Raw genomic sequence first — 22381 nt, forward strand, 5'->3', positions numbered from 1 at the left:
GTAAACACTGGCAGACTCGTTACATGCATAACACGCGGACACGACTAGTACTTACTTAATCTAGTAACGGGTAACAATGCTAGACAGACATCTTTCAACCCCAAACTCTGCGGGATATTGTTCTGGAAACCCTTCTTCGTTCATAAGATCCCAAAATGTTGGCATGTTGCGGGTTTGCGAAGGCACAAGTCGTGTATTCCCAGTACTCAGGCATCCAGGTGGCCATTTCCCAGTCCACTATAGCGACAATTGTGGAGCCCTTGACAAGAATATTCCAGGGGCCAAGTCACAGTGCGTGAACACGGTGCGATAGGGTCCGCGCGCGCTGCTCGCAAATGCGCAGAGATTCCTCGTGTTGAGGAAAGCGCGCACGCACCTCGCTCCGAGTCATCAGCCAGTCATAGCCTAAGAACTCCTGGAAGTCTGTGACCGACGCGAAAGGGCCACAGCCCTCAGCGTTGGTGCGAATGTGGAAGTCCTTGCAAGCGGTGCCATCTATGGCTTCTACGGCACCAGGATGTGGGGGTGTGAGCGCATGGAGTTGTTTGAGGTACCCGTGAAGCTGACGCCACGACGTCACGTTGCTCCTCAGAAGTCATAGTTCCCCAAACCCGCTCCAGCTCCTTGCCCTCGATGTACTCCATGAGGATTCTGAGGTGACCATCGCGGTTCTTGAAAACACCATGGACGCGGGGGACCGGATTGTCGTCCTTGTGGCAATATATTCGAGGTTGAGGGCCTCAGTATAACGAATCTCCGACCCTGATTTGAAGGCTAGATTCTTGCTAACGCGCGTGATTGACTCGTAGCTCCCATAGGTCCGGTGCCCCAGTCCAATGCGGAGTTCCAAGTACAAGGAGACGAAAGGACCGGCTTGAATTCGCGGATGGTTCCCAGTGCCATCTTTGGCTGTTGTGACGCGTTGCATTGTTTCTGAGAGTCTGAGTTGTCTCCGGCTCCGAACGTAATACCAGTTGGGGGTGAACTTCGAAGATGAGGGATGTTGGTTAAAAGTTAAAAACGATTGTCAAGTCACGCCACTGCCACTGACATCCATCTTACACGTGTGCGTACACGTGTGCACACGCACACCACACACACACACACACACACACACACACAGATGCGAACGCTGACAATTGCAAAAGCTTTTCTTCTGAACAAAAGAGTGCATTCGATCGCCCTAAGGTTGATTGAGTGATTGTCTGAGAAATTACAATCATTTGACTCGCAATTATCCTCACTGTATTGGAACAATAAGCTGAAGTGCTGCAGCTCATGGTTTTTATTGTGGCTTCCAAACCTATTTCTTCATTGCCAAGACCGTGACTCAGCGATTCGGAAGTTGCAATTGTTCTAATTATCTGCAACTTCTTTACTAGGGAATGACACGGGTTTCCTTATATGGCAATTTTGAAGTTTAACCTAGACTTATGACTGATAAATGAGATATTATTACTTTGGCTGTACTATAAATTTCTATTAACAGTAATGTAGCGAAAATTTAATATAACAATAAGATTGTTAGATGGGTCTGTTTCTGAGTCAGTTTGAAGTTGTGGTTGAAGCAGCATCTGAACTTTTACTCAGATGTCAAATATAGTACCAGAAAGTATAGTAACAAAGACTCAGAAAATTTCTCATCTGAGAGAATTTGATTTTATAACACCTTGTATGACCCACAGATGCTGCCTATATAGGCCTCTGAGAAAACTCAATAGTATACAGTATATACTCTATACTACAAAATTTTTGCCACCCTGTATATATATATGGATTGTATTGGGTTATAACCCAATATATTGAGTATTGTATTATATTTGGTTGGAGCCTTAGGGCCAACCCAGGGACTCGGACTCAGAAGTTCGACCATTTATTGTATTTCTTTACTCAAATGAGGACTATAAAAGCTAGAATGTTCTCAGATCTAGTGCCAGAAACATCTCAACCCAATAGGGTGCTGTGAAGAAATCCCCAGCATATACTCACACATGTTTCTAACAGTTTTTTAAAAACCGGGTGTTTATAAACGCATTTCAAATGTGACTACACTAAAAGACCTCGTCATTGATATCGTCGTCAAATACTGCATCTACAGCTTTCTCCTTGCCTTTCATAGTGCCGACCACACCCGGATTGGTGACCGTCTCAGCACTGAGAAGCGGAGCATCGCTCAAAAGGTCACGAAACAGTGCATCCCCGAGGTCAGCGATGTCCTCTGACTCAAATCGTGTCGACTCGAGACTTGGAATTATGTCAGCGAGAAGATCGGTGGCCAGGGTACGCGCATTGAGTGCATTAAGGCCAGCCGCAGCAGCATCGTTTCCGGGCTCACTACCAGTGCCAGGCGTAAGATTAGAGTCAAGAGTGAGGTTGATTGCTGTAGTTGGCTCCGTTGATGTCGATCCTTCTGAAGGAGCAGACGAAGGTGCCAATGGGGAGGGCGACTGCTCTCTCGAGAAGAACTCGCTTTTGATCGACCGCCAATTGAGGCGAGGCTGAACTGGTGCCTTGCGCTCGCTATCCCGTCGACGAACATGTTGCCGCACTTGGGTAATGGCAACAGTCGTGGCCGCATCTTGCCGATTTCGGTCTTTAGTCGACAGCTTCGTGAAGACGGATACCGTTCGTTCCTCGGGCATTGAGGTAGGCATGATAGCGAACATTTTGAGTGCCATATGCTATAGTAACATTTGTGAGTTCTAAGGTTAAATCGAATGAATCTACACTTACGGCGAGCACAAATGCGGCAGGTTCATCGAGGAGTGCCTGCCAATAAAGGTAGGCACGTGTCCAGGCAGGATTAGGCCGATTGAAGGGAGCTTGCTGACGCGTAAACCCCTCGAGTTGCGACCGAAGTGCCGCAATAACTGCCTTACGGTCAGAATAGTGGGAAAACCCTTTTGAGCCTTTTAGATTTGGCCGGGCATTGAGCTCTGCCTTCAGTCGTTCCACCAGGAAACGCCCCACAACCTCGTAGGCAGGCATCTTCCGTCTCAGATCCGCATCACCAGTTTCCGCTGGCTGTGCATCGGAGCCACCCTCGGCTGATTCTGCAGCAACGAGAAGATTGCCTGATGAGCGGCGGAGGATATTGCTTGCAATGTATTCTGGCAAATGCATGAGCTACTGGTTGACGCGTGAAGAAGGGCTTCTGACCCGGATCAAGAAAGAATCCCGTCAAGTAAGCGTCAGTACCACCAATCAGCTGCTGGAAACGAGTATTAACAAGACGACGAATCTCCGCGATCACATCATCAGGGATTCCTAGAGCGTTTTCCGCAAACGTGTCACGAAGCACGGGAGTAATAGCCACGTAGAACTTCCAGACATCACCGAGAGTTGTTGTCAAGCCTTCGAGACACTTGATGGCGCGAGCGATAGGCTCGAGAACAGTGACAAGCTGCTCTAGATTGAGTTTGAAGCTATTATAGAGAGGGACCTTTTTGAAGAATGCAAGCTTTGACTGCTCCTGACATGTGGGTGAGCCATCTACTCTAAGCGTAGCAATTGAATGACATACCTCAGAGCCTTCGGCGCGTACAATACCAAGCCGAACTAGCTCATGGATTGCTGGTAAATTTCGTAGAAGTGCATAGCCCGACCAGTACATGGTCCCAAACCGTGTTTTTCCGACGGTTTCGAGTCCTTTCGTGATGTCCATGATGACACGCAGCGCCTTGAGGTGGGTACCAGCATAGGTAGAGCTTGAGAAGAAGCCGATGACTGTTCTCATCGACTCGATACCCTGTCATAATGCATATCAGTTGGCGGAAAGTCAGTAAATAGTTGGAGAAATATACCGTTTCGAAATGCGTGAGCTTGCATATATCCTTAATGAGGTTTGAAAGATGGTGTGGCGCATCTGCAAGAGCGATAATTGTTGACTTTCTGGATATGTTCACCCGTGTGTGAATCTCCAGAAGACTCGTCGGCCAGCATAAGAAATGGCTCACGCAGCTTCGGCGTCGTAATATGCCCAGTGTAAATTGACTGCCCAAAGACAGTGCTTCCATCGTAAGACAGTGTCAGGTTGCTGATTGTGCGAAGACGTTTTGTATTTTTGGTGGTGATCGTGGCGGCCTCGCGATGAATGTAGTCGGTCATAGTGGTCGACGAGTAAATACCGGCATATGGGTTGAGATGTTTCGCGAACTTCTTGAAGGTTTGCTCGTCGACATGGCGGATGGCTTGTCCGGTAACGGCCATAAACTCAAGCAGGTAAAGGTTCGCCTTGTTTTGAAACTTGACAATTGCTCCTTTGCGCTCCTCCTCCCCCAGGCCACGAAAGGGATCAAAGTATGGATTCTTCGTCTTTGTCGCATCACCCTGATCATGAGTCCCTGCATTTTCGTTATCCCCTTCGTCCTCGCTGCTCGATATTTCGTTGGACAACGCCTTCTTGCTATTGGCAACAAGGGCAGCACGTCGCTCGGCAGGTGTCAAGTATGGGCAGTTTGACGCATGTGGCAGGATGCGAGAGCCTTGTCGGGGATTTGCCCAGCTTTCCTGACAGCCCGGGCCAGCGCAACGATGGCGTTGAAAGGGCTTGTTGGTCTTTGGGTTTATTGCCTTGATGGTTTCGCAGTAGATCGTCAACTGTTCGAGCAATGGGTCCGCAGCACGTCCACGATTGTTGCGAGCTGCTGGAACAACGTCGATCAGGTCTTCAAAGGGATGATTAACCTGGCGAAGAAAATCTCAGCTAGAATAAGATGTAAAGAAAAGCACGCACTGCTCCTTGACGTGTGAGTGCTGCCGCTACATCTGCAATTGCTTCTTTCTGCTGCTTATCCCTCTCGTCGTCAATACGCTGTCGTTTCTCGACCTGTTGCTCATCTTCATCCTCCTCCATAAGCCGTCTTGCTGCTGTACTCTTCCGCTTTCGTTTCTACCAGGGGAAGATTAGCTACAGGCCAATCATAGTCAGCATGACACTCACCTGCTCCCCTGCACTCTCGATTGCATGCTCTGCCGCCGCCGTGAGGTCGTCCACCCATTTGGTAAGGAGCTCATTTTGTCCCGCTGACCCGGTGATGTACTGGCGCAATACGACGGTGACGGCTTCAAGCCCAGGGCCGCGCGACTTGAATTCGATGAGCTTGCCTCCTGCGCGAGTCCCAAACGACCTCTCCAGGTCTTGATGAACAACACTCTTCTCGCATCCAGTTTCAAGGACCGCGGCTTGACGAAGGGTATGTGATGAAAAGTCGTGTGTGTTACCGAGGGGGATGGATTGGGGAAGGTCCTTGAGAAGGCCAGCGAGGTTCCGAATCTCGTTGCTGTAGTGCAATGCTCCGAGCTTCTGAGTCACGACTGGCTGACGAGTATTGGCCGGCCGACCTCCGGACTTCCGACGTGTCGACATGGGAGAAGAAGCAAGGGAAAAAAGGAAAGAAGCCGTGTGGCTGTGCATGATCTGACGGCTGTTTATAAACACTGACAAGCCAGGATGAATTCAAAACTAACGTGTTTTTAAAAACTAGTTAATAACTGGTTTACAAACCAGAGTTCTTCACAGCACCCTACAACCCAACCAAAGCATTTCGAGTCACCACTGGCCACTGGCAGGCGCTTCGGATAGTATGAATGTCCAACTTTTCGGAATGAACAAACCACGCCTTTACTTATCTCGCTTTCTATGCTAGGAACAAGGACGACTCAGCTCGTACTTCGGCGACGTAAACTTCAAGTTGAAGGTCATACCAATGGGATCGTAGCGTGCAACCGAAGATACTTACGTCTGAAAGGGATTGAGTATGAAAAGGAAGGAGAAGCGATGAACCTGCTGTCACTGGTTCAAGGTGCGTCGTATTCAGTGAGACTTTTTGAGCTACTTATCTTATCTGTAAAATGACAGGCTTCCTTTAGAATTGGTCTCACATCTGACGACCTCCGCACGCTCAACTCGATTCGGCCTCGACTAGTAATGGCTTTCGTGCCTGTTGCCACAATTTCTCATTTCCATTACTAAATCCTTTCGACCCACTGCGGAGTTTCCTTTGCGTCCTTTTGCGACCGACACTGTGACCTTGCGGGGGTAGCTGATTTCTGGGCAGAAAGCGAGAGTCAGTCAATTAAGTCGGTATACTCTCGTTGGATACAGTGCTGCGATCTAAACAGTTACAGTTCGTTGAATTCGCGATGTGTATGGTGGGGAGCGTTTGATGCGTGTATGAAGATATCAATTTGAGTATAGTATTGTCCCAAATTCATGGAGTAGCTCAAACGAAGAATCAAAAGTCAAGATACACTACTTCTGCCAGATCCCCCTGCAGCAGTCCATTCGAGTAGAAAGACCTCGGGCTCCAGCTGTACAGTGATTTGTTTCAACCGGGCGCACCGTTCAATTAGTTGTGTCTGCAATGACTGGGTCGTTGGAAGGGAGGAATGAGTTAGGCCTTCTAGAGCTGTACATGTCAGAGTGAACTTCAAATGCGTCAAGCTCGGCGGAAGGAGCGACGGAAGTCCACTAATGAAGTCAGATATCTGGAGGAAATGTGAGAGAGAGGCAAAATGTAGAGATACAGAGAACTGTTACCTGTGCGGTCAGGACTGCTGGCTCTTCCGCCTCCTCAGGCTGGAAGCATCCAGAGCAATTTAAAACTTCAAGGGATGAGAAGGGTAGCAGAAGCGCCGGCCACATGTCCAGTTTCCCTTGGCGGACGCCGTTGAACGTGAGTGTGGTAATCGTAGACGGGATGTGTTTCTCGACGCGTTGCAACACTGCCAGGAGATCGGAGGCGTTGCTCTCCGTAATGTGCAGACTTTTTATTGAAGATCCTGGGAGAAGAACAGGCAGCATCGCACACGGTGTACGCAGCTCGCGCAAAGCACCAAAATGTTGCAGAGGAGTACACAGCGGTGGTACAGCTCGGAGGACTTCCTCCTTGGGATCGAATTTCCACGCAGACGTGAGATGGAGCCTCTGCAGCGCTGGAAAGCAGCGCTTCATAAGCTGCCAATTGGACTCGCTTAGGTCTTCAAGCGAGTGAAACTGCATGTCGATTGCCGTCACCCGCGGAAGGACTATCTTCTCAGACTCGGAGTCCTCCCCATCCACTGCTTCACAGATATTCCAGTCGATTGTCCGAAGTGCCTCCGGCTTGCAGACACTCAGCCAACTCCACGGGGCCTTGATATACTCTAGTTTCAAGGAGGATACGCGGACAGTGTTGGCGAGTGCAATGGGGTTGTCGCCTGGGCCAACTTGGAAACAGCACGTATCGAGCTCCAGCGAGAATGGGCGGGGAATAGTAGCAAGGTTCATCAGTGTGGAGCGGCTGAATATGACTGCCTGGGCAGTTAGGCTCTGCAGGCGGACGAACTTGTGGAGGGCGGAGAAGAGCAAGTCTCGCGGCAAGTGTGTGCCTTCATCGCCATGTGAGATGTAGTTCCGGTCATTACGCGCATACACATGCAGCACGCGAACATGCCGCGCAACCCCATGCGACGTGAAGAAAACCAGTCTTTCCATGGTTTCGTTGTATTGGTCAGACCCGTCCAAGAAGCGACGACTTGCACCAGGAGCCATCGAATATACGAAGACATGAGCTTCGCGGTAGAGGAAAGGTCGGACAAGCATACGAAGTCGGCGCGAAGCCAGAGCGACCGACTTCAGGTGTCTCGGAGGAAGATGTTGAAGTGTTTCGTGGAAAAGTTCATTAGGGAGCATGAAGTGTCGTGGGTGGGTGGGCGGTAGAAATGGTGAGAGAAGAAGGGACAGATGCATCATGCATGCCACGCACTGGCACACGTGGCCTCAGCCAACCGGTGTTAGCACGGCGGTAACCAATCAACCTATCTCTACCTCGTTTAGTGTCTACCTGCAGCCCCGTGGCATCTCTACGAGTACGGACTTGGATGCACGTTCAAGTTATCGTGAAGCCTCGAGCGCTCGACTGCCAGTGTACACGGTCATGGTCATTCGAGTCCAAGTGTTTGAGGCTTCGAGCAAGCGCTGGCCAGCCGGACTTCATTTAGAGCTTATCGGATTCGCAACCACTCACGCTATAAAGAACCGGGGCAGCAAAAAAACTTGATGTTCGCAGATGTGAACACCGAAAATCCATGAGCGCTCTCAGGCTGGTGCTGCCACGGCCCACGAGTGATGCACATGTATCGAAGCATTGCCTCATGTTCCAGTTAAATACCAGGTCTTCATTGGCCTCAGGCTAGGTGCCGCCTTCTCTTCAAATTCCCTCCACAAAAGTAAGAAAAGATGAACTCCGGCCCGAGCCCCCAGTCAACATACGCAAATGCTATCCCAAGATCTAGAGCTAGTCCAAGACTTCACAATACGACTGTCCATATGCATGGTATGTTATTGCATCTTGTCTAGTCTCAGTGGACTCAAAGCAAACTCTATATTCTAGGAGGTAGAGGGGGAGAAGGTGGCCTTGGAGGAGTGACGGGAGGAAATGGTGGCCTTGGGCAAGGTCCGATGATGCCAATCACAATCACAACACATTCTGTTGCAATTCAAAGGTGGGAAACGTTATGATTTTGGAAGCAGCTAAAATACTGTTTTTTTTAGCACACTTGGTGCCAGTACCAGTGAGGGGACAAGCCGATCCAATTATTATGGATGCCCTCCACCATGCCAATTTTTCACAGGGCGTGAAATCATATTATCCAGATTGACAGAATTCTTCGGGGAGAGTAGTAGGCAACATCGTCGTGTGGCTTTGCTGCATGGCTTGGGAGGCTCCGGAAAGACAGAGATAGCCCTGAAATTTCTTTCCACACAAAATAACAGGTGAGTTGATGATAAATGTACTAAGACTTGGTGTTGAATTGAAGTATTATGAAAAGATTTAAATACCAATTTCGAATTGATGCTACAGATGAGAACACAATACAAACAGGCTTTCTGGACATTGCTCGGATACAACACCTTGAAGTTTCAAGAACTGCTGCACAGTTCTGGCTTATTGGGAACACAGATGAATGGCTCATTCTGTTTGACAATGCAGATAATGTGGAAATCAATCTAAGGGATCATTTGCCCAAGTGTAACCATGGGAATATTCTTGTTACTTCCCGTAATCCAGAACTGGGTATACATGCACAAGTATCAATTCCGATTAATGAATTCAGTGCAGAGGATGGGATTCAAGCCTTCATGAATATTGCACAAATATATGACAGAGCAGCTGCAGAAAAGATTGCAAAAGTAAGTAATATAATATTTTTTGTAAAATCAGATTTAAAAGTATATATCAGAAACTGGGCTATTTTCCTTTAGCAATTGCTCATGCAGCAGCATTCATTCAACAGTCTCATATTCTTCGGAACAAGCCTTTAGACTATTTAGATCTTTATCAGAACAACAAATCAGAGCATTGGAAAAGGAGACTCAAGCAAACTTCATGGGATGATCAAGCTACAGTTTATACTACATGGAAAGTTAGCTTTGACAGTCTGCCAGTCCAAGCACAGCAGCTGTTACAAGTGTGCTGTCTCCTGCACCATCAAGGCATTACTGCAGGCATTTTTGAGATGGCTGTGAAATATAAACCTAGGCTAACAGATCCCCCCATCTTGGAAGACCTGTCAAACACCTTACAACCTGCCTGGAACTTTCTTTGTTATTTCAAAGATAAGAATGGGACATGGGATCCATATTGTTTTGAAGAGGTCATGAAAATGATACAAAGATACTCTTTGATTTCTATGCAGGGGACCAATTATTCCATACATCCTCTGGTTCATGAATGGATAAGAGAAACTCTGACCGATATATCAAGCCAACAGAAATTGGTATTAAATATCCTAGGAATGGCTGCTTGTACTAGTGATAATATTGAAAACCAACTAGTACTGGCAAATCATGCAAAGGAGCTGATTCAACTTGGAGTTCAAACAGTTTCAGTGTTTCAAGTACATCTTGGAGATGCATTTATGAATGCAGGACTGTATTATCATGCTCAGCAAATGAGAGAAGCAGTCTTATACACATATGAAGTAAATCAAGGCCTAGACCATCCCTCAACAATTGATATACAAGCCTCCTTAGCCAGCACATACCATTGTGTAGGCAAGTCTATTGATGCTGTCAATTTGGAGAAAAAAGTTCTGGCTCTTCATATAGAGCTACAAGGGCCTGATCATTCTGCAACTCTAGCAGCTCAGCATACTCTGGCTACAGGATTATATGAACTAGGAAGATATGCTGAGGCTCAGATATTGGAGGAAAGGACATTAAAGCAAAGAAGTGAACTTTTTGGTGCAGATGATGCAGAGATCATAATATTACAGTCATCTCTAGCCATTATACATCTAGCTCAAGGTCAATATGCAGATGCTCAGATACTTCAAAGAAGCATTCTTGAAAAGTCTGTAAATATGATAAGACCTGACCTGTATACAAACATAATGTTTGCATTATCTGATCTATGTGGTGTCTACTGTGCTTTGGAAAAATATTCTGAGGCTCTATTGCTACAAACACAGATACTCAACCTCTGCATTAAGATGCTTGGTCCAAACCATTGGAGTACATTAAAGGCACGTGCCACAATAGCACACAACTACTTAAATCAGGGAAGAGCCTCTGATGCCATGAAGCTACAGAAGGAGGTAGTAGAACAACATAGGTGTTTGTTTGGGCCAGACCACCCTGATACTCTCAATGCAACAGCCTGTCTAGCTGAAATCTACTATAAGCTTGGAAAATATGAAAAAGCTCAAATACTAGATGAAAAGGTGTTGAAGCACCAGGCATATGGTCTTGAAAGTACATCACTGCATGCACTGGCAAACCGTTGTCGTTCCTGGGGAAAGTATGCTGAGGCAAAAGCATTGGAGGATAGGGGAATAGACAATGAACATATGCTAGAATCTGAACTTTGACAAAGAGGATGGTAAAATCAGTATATGATGGTAAGCCAAAAATGGTGCCATATATATGCCACATATCATATTTGTCAAAAGAAAACATGTATATTTTGTCTTTGTTTCATAAATGATTAAAGTCACAGTACATTCTAAAAAGTGTTTCATTATTTTCACTGAATTTGTACTATATGGAAGTTTGATTACAGTGTAAGTTTCATACATCCTATATCATTTTGATCAACTGTCTGGGTTACATGTCCAAACAGGACTTAATTAAGGGCTGTTACACATTACAACCAGGTCCGGATGGTGACAGATTTGGTCCAATATGGGATAAATTTTGTAAAATTTCTCAACACTACCTGGTCAGCTGTTTTTGTTCCAAACTATGGGAAATGGCTTAATTGGGATGTAAAACACAGAAAATCTTACAATTCATCACTGCAGACAGGTTGGATTTCAACCTGTTACCCATTCTGGAGGCCTCTGGACAGCTGTAATTGCAGACAGGGTGTGTTGTGTATTACATAGCCCAGACACTTGATTGATATAATATAGTATTTGGTAGATTTGTAAAGGCAACTTATGGTAAGCAAGATGGTTGAGGTTCAAATTTCAAAGTAGTACTTAGCTAATTCATAAGTGAATGTCACCACTGTCTTGAGTCTTTTTTGAGGTTTTGGACAGCTAAGATATGATAAACAATAACAATTGATGCACACTCTATACTTTATACTACAAGGATATTTTTCAACATGACTGGATTGGAACAGTCTGTGAGGGCAACCCCCAGAGGCTCCAACAAGCATCCTAAAGGAAGATACTGCAGTGTTTTAATCAGTTCTGTGGTCATGTGTCACACCGCCTCTCAAATACCAAAAAAAAAAAATTGGTAGTTACACATCAGTAGCCTGAATGCCGAATTTGCCTAGGCCAAGCTTCAGTTTCTCTTGGCAGAGCCCTGTGTGCTGTGCTCTTTGATGCCAAAATTTTCTGGCAGTCACACAAGGACAATACTGTAAGAGATCCAGAATAGCTATTGGGTTGATTCAAGTGCTGAACATGTTTATTTGAAGGTCTATACCATCCTATGTTCAAGTCTTGGATCATATTTGAAATTATTTCTGACCTGTTGTAATATCAAGTCATTGTTGATCGTGCCTCAAAACAGGTCATTTTGATTCCGTGCGACACTCACATATCGTCTCCGGAGCTCGCTCCACTATTCCTCATTCACGTCTTCTCGAAACACGGAGTCCCATCCCACGTCACTTCTGATCGCGGAAGGGAATTCGTGTCATCTTTCTTCCATTCCCTTGGAGAACTACTCAACATGGAACTCCATTACACTTCGGGTTATCATCCTTTGGCTGATGGGCAAACGGAGTGCATGAACCAAACTGTTGAGCAATATATTCACATCTATTGCTCTTACCAACAGGATGATTGGCACGAGTTACTGCCGATCACGGAGTTCGCACTCAATAATGCTCCTAACGCTTCTACTGGCATTTCACCCTTCTTCGCGAACAAAGGCTACGATCCCTCTATTACGATTCATCCGGAGCGTGATGTGGCTAATGTTTACGCAAAGGACTACGTCGTCGATCTCCAAGAGCTGCACGAGTTCCTCAAGGAACAGATCAAGTACGCTCAGGAGCAATACAAAGAGACTGCGGATCCGAAACGCATTCCGGATCCGTCTCCGTCTATTGGTGATGAAGTCTTTATTTCGACCAAGTACATCAAGACCAAACGTCCGACTCCAAAGTTCTCAGAAACGGACTTTGGTCCCTTTGAGGTCATCGGAAAGCCCAGTGCTGCGTCCTATCAAGTCCGTCTCCCGAAATCTCTTTCTCAAGTTCATCCCGTCTTTCACGTTTCCCAAATTGAAATCCACACACCCAACAAGTTCCCTGGTCGCGAAGAGCCACCACCTGCGGCAATTGAAGTCAATGGAGAAGAACACTTCGAGATCAAACAGATTGTTGACTCCAAGATTGATCGCCGTTTCAAGGGTCCGGCTCGACTCCGCTACCTGGTCGAATGGCTTGGTTACGAGAATACTGATGAACAATTCAGTTGGGTTGGTGCACCTGACTTGGAAGCTGAAGAGTATATCGAATCCTTCCATCCTCAATACCCCAACAAGCCTAAGTTGGATTAACGTCACTCAACTCAATCTCACTCCGTTCCGGATCTTCGAGATAAGGGAATTATAATTCTATTTACATTATACTTCTAATATCGTCTTCTTTTCGATTCCGCCCCGAGGCGTCTCCGACTCCGCTACTCGGCTCTTCCCTTTCCCTTGTCAATCTTTGCCGGGGGCTCCTCATCCACATCCATTGCGTCATCTTCTTCGACTTCTTTTCCCTCCTCCTCATACGGCTCGCCCTCTGCGTCTACCGACTCCGAGTCCGCCCTGTCCCGAGTCTGCCATCATTGGGCTTCCTCCTGGATGAATGCATCCCAGTGATCGAGGGTTTTTTCGATACCCTGCACATGCTCGGCCACTCCCTGCGCTGTTGTTGCCGAGTTGATCCCGCCCGACGTTGTGGCGAATCTCGCAACCAAGGTTTCGCAACCCCATGACGAGCCGACCGAGTTGCTCGTGATCATAGTCTTGACGCACCAATAGGTTGGCCAACATCGCGGAAAGTGTCGCGTTGTCGAGTGTCGGAATCTTGTGTTGGACAGGATCTCGTTTCCCAGCACCACTACCAATGCGCATGCATCGAGTCTAGCTATGGCCTGGCGGCTGCCGCGGACGTTGGACGAGCTGCATCTCTATCCCAGCGTTGTCACCAGCAACGATGAGCCGCTCGTGACGTGGCGCAACTCCCCGGACAACCGTCTCCATTAATGCAAACGAGTTCCAGAATACGCTCGTCCTGACGCCATACCTCGCCCACACTGGTGCCGTACTCTTGACGTTGTCTGTGCGCTCGATTTCACGACCTGTCCCCGCCTGATGCAGCTGCGCATAACCTTCCTCAGCCAGCGGATCTTCTTCTGGCGGCCGTACCTCGCCGAGACCCTCCCACTTGCCCTATCACGCGCCTTCACAGCCTGTCCCGCACTCGCCTCGCTCCTCATTGATGTCCTGCTTGAGCCCCTTGTGATACGCCGCCTTACGACGCAGGACATTGAGCCTCTCGCTGACGCGCTGCAAGCATGGGCCCAGGCCGGCCGTATGGTCTTCAACGTGTGCTGCGACGGACACATCGTCGATGCCGACGGCAATCTGGTATCCGGACACTGTGACTGGACCGCCGCCGGCCGCGGGCGAACAGTGCCAAGCGGAGAACGTTTTCCGCGTGCATGTCGTGGATCGCCTGCGTCTGCCGAGGCCGGGGATGTGTGCTTTACATCTCGCAGACTTCCCAAGGGGGTTGTTGCATCCAACTCAGGCATGAGTGAAATTAATGACTTTCGGCTTTTTCTCGTACATGATGACCATACTCAGTTTCAATGATTCATTTTTCACACCCATTTTTCACATCCTTCATAGAATATTATATATATACAAATGAATACATATGATTTATTGCATGCACTGGAAAGAAAGAGAGATCATTTTGGGTGTCTTATATCTCAATGCGAATTATGTACCTGAAGCAACATGGGTTGAGACCAGGATTGACCCCAGTTGCAAAGGATGTATTATATTGCCTTATAAATTCCTCTATACATACTGAATTGATTTTTGTGAGTCCAGCTTCATATGTATGTAGACTGATTTTGCCAGTGCTGATCTAATAACATCTCCAAATTTGTATCAGAAATAAAGATTAAGTATATTTGGTGTTCTCATGGAAACTCTTTCTGCTGTTCACACATTGCTCTAAATAAAAGAAAGAAAATGCCATTTTTTTTATCATTGTACAATGTGTAAAATGTGCAGAATCGTGACTGTATGAAGTGATATACTGTTAACGGTATCAGGAGTGCCGGACGTGCAGTGATGCGCGGTCCTGCATGTGATTGCAGCCGGCCGGAGCTCGGGATAGGGCTGTGCCGAAGGAGCGCTTAAGTAGCGGTGTCCGCGTGGCAAATAGCCACGCTTTTATCTCCCTTCGTTCCCTTTGTCCCCTTGGGTCGTGGTCAAGCTATCTGTCTGTTGGCACTCGATCGGGGGCGTGCAGCATGGTCTCTTATAGCGCTGATTTCTGACATATACAATTACAACCCAGCATATAGTAGACAATTGAAGATTATTGAAACCTATTTATGATGTTTATAAGCTATGATAAGAGCTTCAGTAACTTGTGCCAGCTAAAAGGTCAAAAGTTGGGAATTTCCTTACTGGGTGGTTGTGGTTTCTTGTTAGGGGAACCCTCCTTCCGACCCCTCAGAGACAATTCCGATTCCGGTCCGATTCTAGTTCCAATTCCGGTCCAGCCCTTTGACAGAGGTGAGGAACGCCTTCCATATATCTTGCAAGTTGATGAACTCGAGGGGGCAGTGACGAGATATCCACAAATGTAGTGGAGCTACTTCTCAGTCTCCGACCACGAGTGTTCCTTCCAACTATTGTGCTGAAGGGAGACAAAGTTTCGGGTTTTTTTACAGTGTCATCCATAGTTGTTTTGCGTTGGAAAAAGATCAACGAGGCGCATAGAAACTAACAATCGCCTTTGTGTAGCCATGGCGTGTCAAAGAAGCAACAGGCTCGATATCCTCCCATCTTCCAGCAGTTCACACAGCCTTTATGCTGGCACCGGAGAATCCTGGAAAACCCGATGAAAAGGAGGCGCATTTATACGATGTTATCGATAAGCTTTATAGAGGAGCTACGAGTGTGGTATGGGAGTACAGGCACGAACCCATACATTACCGATCCAGGACGCTTGCGGCGGTTGCATATCTGGGCAAGATCGCAGACGTGAAGAAGCTGGAGGAGGTTTTGAAGCCGCCAAGATTGTCCAGCCTGAGGAGAATCCACAATGGCGCTTCAGAAATTGGGCTGACGGAGTTCTCGTTGTGCGTCGTTTGAAAGTGTTGCTTCCGAGTCCGAGTCCTTCTTGCGAGCTCACACTTCCAAGGATCTAGTGGCAGCCGGGATTTTACCTGACCTGGGACCAGAAACCGGTGAGATCATGCGCCAGAAATGCATGAATTTCGCTATTTCGCGGATGTCAATCATAATACCTGTTGATGGCAGAGGGGAGGCGAAGCCGAACCTCAGGGAAATCCCACAGTGTGATTTGCAAGGATAAGAGATGCAGGCAATTTAAACTTTCCAGGCTCCAACAGACCCCACTCCCTTTGCACCTCCACACGCCACTGCAGTCGTTCTCCCCCGGTTCCTGGCCAGGGCCACCCTTGTTCCTCGACCTGGTCTCCATGCAGAGCGCGGAGAGCTTGTTCTCCAAGATGTTCGTATGGAACCCAAAAGCTTGCGGAAGTGGAAGCAGCAAGTGTCTGTTCTACGAGCCAATTGCGGCCCAGATCATAGCCCTGCGCGACAATCGTGTGGTGGCGGGTGGAATCCTCTTCCTTCGAGGCACTGGAACGAGGTTAAGCGTTTGATGAAAGTGGATTTGAGGCAAAGTCATCTGCCTATCCCGATATGTGTTGTCCAGACTGACGTCTGCAGTGTCTCGACGCAGACAACAAGATCGGGCTGGCCTGCCACAAGTAGGGCTCCAACCCTTTCCATTTGTAAATATTTACAAATGGTAATAAACATTTAAATGCCCATTTTATTTGTGAACTTGGGCAAACACAAATTAAATACAAATAAATAGTTTAAATAGTTTTCACTTCAAACACACTAAAATCAGTATCAACAGTGCAGTTTAAGTATTTCTGAACCTCAGAAACACTTGGACACTATTTCAAATTCAACATTTCATCACTATGGTATTGATATGGTATTTGCTTAGCACTAAATAACATTTTATCTTTCTTAATTTGGCAATGTCATCAATGGGAAGTTGACTTTTGATATCTATTTTACTTTAAAAGGGACTGTTGCAGCTTAAATGAACATATTTCTCAGTGGTAAATGTATATAGGGCATAAAAATTGACACAAAATTTGGCAAAATTTCAGAACAAACTGCTCAATCTGGTCTGATGCAAAAAAGCATTTATAAATAGTTTAAAACATAAACATTTTTTACTGTTTGTGTTTGTGTTTCTAAGCGAACCTACCCGCAACCGCTTCCCGCTGTCCTACCCAATTCTTATTCGCCGGCAATTCGAGGAGGAAGGTCCCCGTTGACTGCGTTTTCCTCGACGACTGGACATGTGCTGCGAGGCGTGGACGGTCCAGGCGTCTGTATGTTGAGGAGCGAAATACGCGCGAGTGAGGGCGCTTGTGGAATATTTGTGAAGGATGAGGCCGCTTTCAAGAAGACAGTTCAATCCCGAAGCACGGAGGACTGTTCCTCGAGGTGCTTTGTTTGATACACGAAGGTATACACGAAGGTTTGCTACTACCAGTACTACACGGACTACATCCCGCATACCACAGAATACCAGCGGAAGCGAGTATGATATACTGTTTCGTACAGTACTTGCAATTACTCCAGTTAAAGCGAGGTAGCAGAGAAATGTGGGTCGAGGATGTGAATGATTGATGAGCTGCCCGCGTTTGTTTGTACCGTCGAGCGTCGCGAAATATAGTCGGTGGAGTAGTAGTGCAAAAAGTGCCTCGAGCAGAACGAGATGAGCAAGAAATGACATGTGACCGCCAATCTCTTTTCTTCCGCTCCTCCATCACGGATCGCGACAACGGCTACCCACCAGCCGTAACCCATCTATCACCCGCTAGACCATCGCACCTAGCGAACATGACGTCCGCAAGCAGCTAGGTGCGCTCTACAGCCAGCCACATGACTCGGAAGTCCCGCTGACTGCCCTCCGTTTACACCTCATGCTGGGTAACGCGGCCTCAACAATGGACGTTGGCGAACTCTGCGCGGGAAAGTGGATGCTTAGTGATCGCGGTGCGTCAAAACGCGTTCAATTGGTGTCTTGCAAGCTTGTTTCTTCGCAGACGTTCCTTGGCTCCTCCTCCGACGGCCGGGGTGTATACAAGGGAAACTGTGCGCTCCAGCAACTCGGCAGGTAGCTGTCAGCCTGGAACTGCCTGCTGCCGGCCAACGACGACCTCCATGTCCTGTCACGATCGCTCGCAAATCCAAGATAGAGAGGAGACGAACTTCGTTGGAGACGGGCTGCATCGTACGTATTCTCTTCAGGTCTATCCTAGCATCTGCTGACTCCAGTATTCCAGTCATTGTCATTCTGCTTATTCCGCTTCTCAGCAGGCATAACTTGAAGATGATCGTTGGCCCCGACATGGTCGTCGCCGCAAACGAATCGAAAGCTGTCGTGTCCGCAGAGGCATTGATTTCTACCTCTGTGGAGCCTCCCGAGCCCTCGCATGCGTCGTAATCGACGTGTGGTGAGGCACAATACCTGCTTTCCCAGCAATGACAACAATCCTCCCATTTTCCCCTCCCAAACCCCCCTCTTCTGCAACATCTTCGTGCATATCCCACCCGCGAGACTCCTCTCCCTTTTTGTGGAGCCCTGACTCGCCCGCTTTCTATCGCCTATTACATGTTAGTCAAGCCCGCCCCGCCTCGATTCCCTCAGGGAAATTCATCAATCCTTTCGAAGGCCTTCCGAGGCCTTCCGAAAGGACTTTTGGCCTTTTACATCTCAGCCAAGACTTCCACAGGCCTTTTCGGCCTTCCGGTCCTTTCAAAGGAACTTCTGACATGCAGGATTGGCGCGATGATGCGTTGACCGGGAAGAAATGGCGTCATCATCGATATCGGCGGAAGAACCCCATTTCTTCCCACCCTTTTTCTTCCTCCCCCACCCTTTCCCTCTCTTTCCCGTCGTCGTCTGGCCCTATCCGCGAGCGTACATCCCTCTCAACGCATGTCTTGGATCCCGCTCAACCTCAACCTTTGAAACCTCGCTTCAATAGTGCAACGCTTCAAGTCGTCAATCCAGCAAGTCCTGAATTTGTTGTTGCTGGGCGAAGCAGAGCAAGTGCCCAACTCAAAACTTGAAGCTATCAAGCTTACAGCAGCAAGTGCTAGTCTTCATCCAACCCAACCCGCCGCTCCACTGTGATGCACCAGCACCACGTTGTCCCTGTCCACCACACACCCGTTCCCCCACTCCCTTGCCATCCGCTTCAGCGCCATGCTCCGACTTCACTGCATATACTGACCGTCGATTTGTGCTTTACGCGGACGTTGAAAGCGCGTAAGGAGAGCGGCTCGTTGGGGCAGGAGGTATCCGGTGAGTTAGACCTGTGCCAACAAAGTCGATGCTAACAGAGTTGCGCAGAAAAGCAGACACCATCGTCTTACAAGGCGGTGGCTGGGTTATAAGATGGGGATGTCCCGCCTAGGATGACAGAAGCGGACGTGAGGAATAACCCATGATGGCGGTCATGATTCGTAGACTGGGACGAATATGGACTGTGGCGGCATTGGCAGGAAGTCGAACGAACATGGCACGATGTGGGTATTACTTGTGGTATATGGTGGTAGTCTAGGAATAGACATGTTGCTTTTTAATGAACCTGAAGATACTGAGAACAAAGAGACCTTTTCACTGCCTCTTGGTTGGCCTTTTTGATGCCTTCTGGGCCAAAAGGCCTTTTGAAAGGATGGGACCTAGCTTTTGGAAGGCCCGAAAGACCTTTTGCCTTTTTGGGACTTTTGCTGGCCTTCTGGTCCTTTTCGGCCTTTTGAAAGGCCCAAAAGTCCCCAAAAGGCTTTTTGTGAATTTCCTGATTGGCATGCTTTCCTTCTGCTTGCGGCGGCGCATCACCCTTTCGAAAACCACATGTCTCGCGCAATCGCGCTCCGACTGGCATATCTAGCGTCATTGTCCACCTCCCCAGTTCACGCTTTTGCGTGATTCTTTCGTTAAGGCCGCGGTCGCGCCAGGTCTCCTGCGAGCCAGACGGTTCTTTGTCAAGGAGCAAAATGAAGATCCTACCGATATGTCCTGGCGGCATTATCTCTGTCTCAGTGTACAAACGACTACGCTTCTGCTTGTGAGGTCAAATATCCGACCTATGTCGACCGAGGTCCGAATTCAACGAGGAACAGCAAGTAGGCAATTTGGGTCAAACTTGTGGACCATGGCGGCTTCCTTAACTCTAATACAGCCTCACAATAACCCCCTGCTCCCTTTTTATCACACCTCTCCGCCCTCCCGCCCATGCCTGTACCCACCCCATGCAATCCGCGTCGACCGCCCAAAATGGCAAGTCACGTGCTCCATTGCCGACCGAAATCCAACCGAAATCTCGCACGACGCGGCAGCTGACGCTCTATCGAGTGTATCCCGTTGTGCGCCATAGTCATCCCCTCCTGCATAATTCTTTTCCCCCCGCCATTCGAGGGGGAAGGTCGCTGCTGAGCCGCTCTGTCTGGCAGCTGTATGGGGAGGCATCGGTGGCGTTTCTTTGTCGAACATACACGTGGGCGGAGGTAATTTGGGGCGGGGGACTAGTGGTCGGGAGCTCGGGAGAGAGTTTTGAGCGGATTGGGGGAGGGACAGTATATGTGGACTTGGAAGTTGCCTGGCGGACAAGTGTAGGGTGCTGTGAGTTGAAGGTGTTTCGAAACCCGTTTCAAAATGGTTTCGAAACACGTGTGAGTTTTGAAATGTTCCGAGGGTTGCCCCGGTTTCGAAACCGGCACGTGGTTGTCCGGGATGCCCGACCTCGGCTTTCGGCGACTGTTGTCATGGCCCGGGTGGCCGACCATCACCAGAATGGCACCTCCCCCATGGGAATAGCTCGGCTGTGGCACCAACTCCCCTTGGCGTGGACCGGTATGCCAATGTGGGACGTTGAATCTTGGTTGGCACCTCGGCCGGCTGCCGACGGAGCGGTCCGGTCCCGGTAGCCGGCCGGTTTCGAAACAGTTTCGAAACACCACTGTTTCGAAACCGGTTTCGAAACAGCTGTGAGTAATTCCTCAGGAATTACACTGGTGGCAATGCCAATGGCGGTTGGCAATGGGGGGTCCAACGGCAGCTTGAAGGGAAATTTTTTTCCTTTGTTGCAGACAAAGAAACCTTTGTTTGCACTAAGGCCGCTGTTGGATCCCCCATTAACAGGCCGCCATTGGGTTTGCACCCAGTGTTACTCACAGCACCCTAGACAAGTGCTCTAGCCAGACAATGATAAATTTTGACACACAGAGGCTGGGATTTCACTGCCCTGTCCCTCCTGGCCTGTCGAGTGTCCTTGACAGCTGGTCCTTGGTCGCGTGGAGAAGGAGGCAGTTGACATTAAACTTCGTGATTACTGACCCATTTCGTTCAATTCAGCGGGCCTGTGACCCGTGACCGTTTGGCCGAAATGTCCAAGCCGAATTTTGTGTAACCTCTTACCTAAATAGGAAATTCAGCACGCCCGAAGGCGCGAAAACTTTGAAATTTGTCCAAATCGGGACGTTTTGGGACCAAACGAATGGGCTGTGACCTGTGACCGGCCGAAATATTTCGGCCAAAAATCCGATGTGACCGTGACCGGCCTAATTGAAGGAAATAGGTCAGTATACTTCTGGAATCCACTATGTATATATTTTCTACTGCTGCTTGTCAATAACATGCTTTCTATATTTGGTTTATACAATCTGCTCGATAGCTGTATTGTATGGGGGTTTATCTTCAGACCTGCTTCCACAACAGCGTCGTTACTAGTACATATGATCCATTTCTATCACTGCTTGTCCAATTGGTACATTAGTAGCGAGGAGTATCAGGTAGACGAAAAAACTGGAGCAAGTCAAGACCCCCCCCCGCACCCGCCGCTCAACTCGACCCAGGTCAAGACCACCGTGCTGCACCCACTCCTGTAAGGTAGATGCCATCCATCATCAGTCAAGGTCACATGACACTCCAAATTGGGAAGATGTATTGCTTTGAGTGCATTTTTTTATGGATCTGCACAATTTTTGGAGGAGCAGTAGAGGTCTATATTACAATGCAGAGTACAAAATTCCAGAGAAATTGATATAGACTAAGGTACTAAACTGGTCATAGTGTAGGAAGTCCAGTGCGGAGACCAAATCATCAAATGTGTATCAATGATGATGATTTTTTGATGTAATAGGCTATATCTAGCTAGATTTTGAGTAAAAACCTTATCCATAAAAAATTGGTCTTGTTCACCCAATATGGTGGATCAGGTGACCTTGACTGATGATGGATGGCATCTACCTTATCTCGAGACAATGGTTGCCTACAAGAACGGCCTCGACAATCGTGTCCTTGCAGAGGACCCTGCCCAGTGCCGAAACCGGGGCCGCCCGCACAGGAGACGACGGAGCTCCGCTCGTTGCAGCCATAGACGGTGTCGCTGTCGACCGGCCCCGTCTCCTCCGGGACGCGCAAGTGGCTCGAAGCGAATAGCGAAGGAAGGGAATAATGCTGGGCGGAGAAGCTTGAGAGTCAGAAAGTAGCGTGTAAGCTGGTGTACATACCAAGAAGATGGGATTGCAGCTCCTCGGTAACCTGGCATTGTTCTTCGGGGGGGCATTTGG

General features: G+C 48.2%; 2 protein-coding genes across 2 annotated transcripts; both read right to left on the bottom strand.

The window, feature by feature from the left end:
- Positions 1–2051: 2051 nt before the first annotated feature.
- On the bottom strand, positions 2052–5368 carry MIND_01151100 (DUF659 domain-containing protein; the record flags this gene model as incomplete). Its single annotated transcript, XM_037368040.1, has 8 exons — positions 2052–2681; positions 2734–3110; positions 3160–3472; positions 3524–3748; positions 3804–3865; positions 3906–4686; positions 4736–4891; positions 4943–5368. 8 exons carry the CDS (start codon positions 5366–5368, stop codon positions 2052–2054), a joined length of 2970 nt encoding a protein of 989 aa, XP_037215872.1.
- Positions 5369–6243: 875 nt separating this feature from the next.
- Positions 6244–7534, bottom strand: MIND_01151200 (uncharacterized protein; the record flags this gene model as incomplete). The annotated part of the gene is made up of 2 exons (XM_037368041.1): positions 6244–6489; positions 6542–7534. The coding sequence occupies 2 exons, from the start codon at positions 7532–7534 to the stop codon at positions 6244–6246; spliced, it is 1239 nt and encodes a 412-aa protein (XP_037215873.1).
- Between the last annotated feature and the right edge of the window lie 14847 nt (positions 7535–22381).

The sequence above is a fragment of the Mycena indigotica genome (assembly GCF_014461135.1).
Source record: "Mycena indigotica strain 171206Taipei chromosome Unknown Mind.scaff0010, whole genome shotgun sequence".
In the NCBI taxonomy this organism is placed as follows: Eukaryota; Fungi; Basidiomycota; class Agaricomycetes; order Agaricales; family Mycenaceae; genus Mycena; species Mycena indigotica.